Here is a 4657-nt window from a genome sequence, read left to right as displayed (position 1 = left end):
CATCCGAACATAACCCTAAACACACACACAACAATTTTCGTGTGCCTCTCTCTCCCAATATTCGGTTTTCACAAAACCCTAATCCCTATCATTAACATGAATCCTAAAGGGGAGCACGACCATGCTGACTATCATGTCGTCAGGATCATTTTTATCAATTGTGCCTACTCTATCTAACGTAACTAAGATGTTTTAGTTATAAGTTTATTATATTATTCATTTTTCATTACTAATGTGAAAATGTGATCAACAACAAGAAGCTATTGTTAATGCCATTTTCTCATGAGGAAAAAGGTTACTTTACATCAATTCTTTTTAATAAAAATAGAAGCTCCAACATCCGTTTAGAGTAAGGTCTTTATTTTTAATTACATCGGGTAGAAAAGTCGATTCGATTACAAATTTATTGTGACTTGTATTTTTTTATTCAAGTTCTTGCCTTCTTCAACTTTTGACTGATCACTTTCTCTGCCTTTTCTTTATGTACTTGGGTGTTGCCCCGTTTTAGTATCTTCTTGTAGTCTTCACCGAGAAAATTCTTATACCAAATAGCTGATTTTTTTGGGTACCTTTGTAGTTCTTTAGCGTAATCAACGTAGATCATACCGAATCTAACACTGTACCCAGAAGACCACTCGAAACTATCCATGAATGACCACACGAAGTATCCCGTCACATTCACATCTTGATTGTAACCATGCATTGTGCCATCAATCAATTTTTATAAAATTTATTATATTAATGTTTTATAAACTTACTCTCTGGCACTTTTAAGGGCTTTGAGATGATCTTTTATGTATTTAACCCGAAAAGTATCCTCACGAACTTGTTCAAAAGTTTTTCCTGTTTCATTCTTATCAGAAGACCCTACATATAATTAACAAAACATCACTCGATCATAAATTCTAGTTACTAGACATGCATATAGAAACAAAGACGTGTGCATAGTACGTTGTTAATTTGGATTACCGTTCTCTGTGATGATAATATCTTTAGTAACTTTGTATGTTTCCTTAATATGAACTAAGAGTTGTGTAAGCTGTTGAGGACAAAGACAAACCCACGAGCCTTCAAACGACTGTATGTCATGAACCCGTTCATTAAACACATGATTACTTGATTATGGATCAATGTTTTAATTTTCACACTTATAATGCCTTACCGGTTCTCCAATGTAATTGCCATCAGGATCTTGTTCTAAGGAAACATAATTAAGATTTAGTTACAAGTTAACAAAAGTACCTATTTTAATATATTATATAAACCGAGACATCATTAAAATGTATATAGAGAAGTGAGTTAAACGTATGCACCTGATGAAACATAGTGACTATCCATGGAATATCCAACAGCAATTTCATCATCAGGACTTGGAGATCGTGCATAACTTGCTGTGTAGTAATTTATTCCCAAAAAGTCATACGAATCAATCAACTTTCTACGTTCATCGCTGGAAAATTTAGGCATAACACGGCCATCCGGATAGTCTGAAGTTGGAGTTTGAGCAAACTTTTGCATGCTTTCCGGCCAACTACCTCTTGTTAGTGGTTCCAAAAACCTGAAACATGTATGCAGTGTTTAATTACATATAATGTAAAAAGAATACAGGGTTGGGATTGGTTGATCCCGCACCCTATAAAGTAAGTCCAATAGGTCCCACAGCATTGTCGGGTTTTTGTGTTTTTCATATGAAACTGATCGGACTTTCTGACCAATTTTCTTTGGTAGGAAAATTTGTCATTTTCTAGCAGTGCAATATACGTTTTTTCTTACCATCCAAACTCAAAATCGTTGGCGTAACTGACCGCTTGCACATCTTGTGGGTATGTTGGACCACGATAAGGTTGATAATATGTGCAATTAAGTGTAATTCCAACTCTACCCATTTGGTGTCCTAAAAGGTCACGTACGTACATAACGTAAAAGTAATTTGTTAATATGTACATTTCTTAGAACTAATCGGTTAATGTTCAGTAATAATATATACCTTGTAATCTTGGTAATATTTTGTATAAGCAGCTGCATGACAATTGAGTAAGTTATAGGCTACTGTATATGGTTCAGTCTGAGAGTCACCATCTTCGTTGTTCCCGCCTCGACCAGGTGCCCATGTACCTTGTACATAACCAGACTCTGTGAATCGGTGTGGTTCGTTTAGTGTCACCCAATTCTTTACCCTATCTCCAAACTCCCAAAAACAAACATCCGCAAAGTTAACAAAGTCCTCCCTATAAATATATACATTTAAATTAGTATAAAAAATTAGTTAGCTAGCTGCCTATCTAAAGGATATACTAGCATAGATAATAGAAACATACACAATTTTGGGACTTAAGAAACCCATATACTCTTCTTCCAAAGCATTCGGAAGATCCCAGTGGAACAGAGTGACAAATGGCTCAATGCCATTAGCTAATAACTCATCAATTAACATGTTGTAGTGGTTGATTCCTTCCATGCATTTACCCATACTTAGTTTTCCACCTATATAAATAATAATTATAATATTTTTTTTAATTTGAACAAAAATAATTATGAACTTGTTGATGCCGAAAGGCGAAAACCAATATGCAGTGTTTTGGGTTTTAGTTGAACAACTATTTACCTGGTAATATTCTTGACCATGAAATAGAAAATCTATAAGAGTTAATGCCCATTTTCTTCAAAATCTGAACATCTTCCTACATGTATATTTATGTAAACACCAGTTAAATACAATAGAATAAAATAAAATAGATAACAAGTAAACACCACTTGATATATATACATCTAAAAATTAAATTGTTTGGAACCTTTTTTATAAAATAACAAATTAACCTTTACATAAATTTACATCTCTAATATATAAACAAGTATAAATATTCTTTTACATCAAAATGGAATGCAAACAGGCAATAAGTTGCGTCACTATGCATTTAATATATTTTTAACTTCAAACGTGAATAACTTTCATCACTATGGCATCCATTTGCACCCCCTTCAATCTTATCTGCAAACATCATATCATATCCAACAACGATTTAATTCCTCAAAAACTTAAGACATACACGAGCGAGGTAACAATTTATCGATTGAACCTGGGTGTCGCAAACAAAAGCAATCCCAAATGCTCAATCCTTTACTGTCTGCTCTCCAACTACCTTCAACCTGCAGCAATGAACTAATTAGTTAGTATAAAAAGCAATTAAACTAATTAAACAATATACATTCACCTGATAAGCAGATGATCCTACTCCAAACATGAAATCATCCGGAAAGTCATGACGCTTGATTTCCATCATTTCACTGCTACTCATAACGTATAAAAGAATATCTCTATAGCTTGAGATTGCATATATATACCAAGGTTAGACTCATGGTCATGTGATGCATTACTTATAGAACCCAAATAAAGAATAAAGGCTAACGCTCCATAAAACTTTGGCAGCACGTGTCTGTCGTGAAATGGTAGGCACCGACCCTCAAGAAAAGTTAAACCACCTGTGGGACTCTAACAAGCACAACCTTGGCGGATAAACCATTTGATGTCACTAAGCCAAGTAGCCATCAAAACAACAAATAGCTATTAATCCCAATTTTAAAACGTATTAAGCCCAATTAATAATTAAACAGCTCAGCCAATTCTTTTGTCGTGTGATTATTTTTACATGTTCTTAATTATTGCGCGCAATTAGTTATATATGTTGCGGAATTATTTAACTTAAAATTAATTGCTTGTATAGGGTTGGATTAAATACAAATGAAATTAACGTGCTTAACGTGAGAATCAAATAGAGTAATTATCATAGAGTAATTACATAAGTACTCTATGATGTAATTACATAATTACTCTACTTGTTTATATAATTACTCTACTTGGTTCTCACGTTTAGCACGTTAATTTCGTTTGTATGTTAACCTTCCCCTACTTATATATATTACATAACATGACTTCATGTGTAATCATGACGCATAATGTCTAGTATTTTGTACGTTAAGCATCGTTGTAAAAAACAAATTAATATGATTAATTTGTTGCGTTGGGTACTCAAATATCGACCCTTTATGTTTTTTGTTTTATATAGGCAGGCACCGCTATTTATGGCTTGTTCTCTATTTGCTTTATGCTAAACAACATATTGTTTTTCATCGAGTCATCAATATAAAAAAAACACATGTATTGGCAACCAATCATTTATCGTTGTTGGTTTCAACTAAAGAATTGGTTGATAATAATCCCACCTTTTGTCATAGTTTGTTCCCAGTCCGTGACTAACAAAATTCTAATGTCGTTGGTTGCAGGATCGCCGAAAAACATTTATGGCCGGAAAACACACATTTTTTTCCGGAAAACTCAACATTTCCGTCTCAAACATCTTTGTAACCTAAGATCGAACATTTAGGAAACTTTTATAGTAAAAGCGTCCAATTATTGAGGTTGTCCAAACCCTAGAACCATCATCAGAATCGGTCGGTTGTGCTCAAGTCGTTGTGGTTGGTTGATGGGTGTTCAGGTTGAGTTTTCTAGCAAATAATGTGAATTTTCCAGCCAAAAGCGTTTTTCAGCGACCTGCAAGTAACGTACTATGATTCTGTTAGTTGTGGACCGTTGAGAACAAATAACTTAAAATGAGACCATTAGCAACCAACTCGTTAGTTGGAACCGACACCTACAGAA

The 4657-nt window shown here is 34.0% G+C and overlaps 1 protein-coding gene across 1 annotated transcript; it reads right to left on the bottom strand.

The window, feature by feature from the left end:
• Window positions 1-427: 427 nt before the first annotated feature.
• LOC143611363 (raucaffricine-O-beta-D-glucosidase-like) lies at window positions 428-3640 on the bottom strand. Its single transcript, XM_077085573.1, has 12 exons — window positions 3213-3640; window positions 3078-3147; window positions 2933-2989; window positions 2606-2683; window positions 2319-2484; window positions 1984-2228; window positions 1774-1891; window positions 1314-1558; window positions 1163-1197; window positions 970-1078; window positions 769-867; window positions 428-684 (listed from the first exon to the last, which is right to left on the bottom strand). Exons 1-12 carry the CDS (start codon window positions 3294-3296, stop codon window positions 428-430), a joined length of 1563 nt encoding a protein of 520 aa, XP_076941688.1. The 5' UTR covers window positions 3297-3640.
• Window positions 3641-4657: the final 1017 nt, after the last annotated feature.

Source organism: Bidens hawaiensis, unplaced genomic scaffold (assembly GCF_021521415.1).
Source record: "Bidens hawaiensis isolate Kalapana, Puna unplaced genomic scaffold, B.hawaiensis_p1.1 tig00030807_1, whole genome shotgun sequence".
Classification (NCBI taxonomy): Eukaryota; Viridiplantae; Streptophyta; class Magnoliopsida; order Asterales; family Asteraceae; genus Bidens; species Bidens hawaiensis.
The sequence above is the reverse complement of the archived record's forward strand: the minus strand, read 5'-3'. Positions and strand labels throughout refer to the sequence as shown.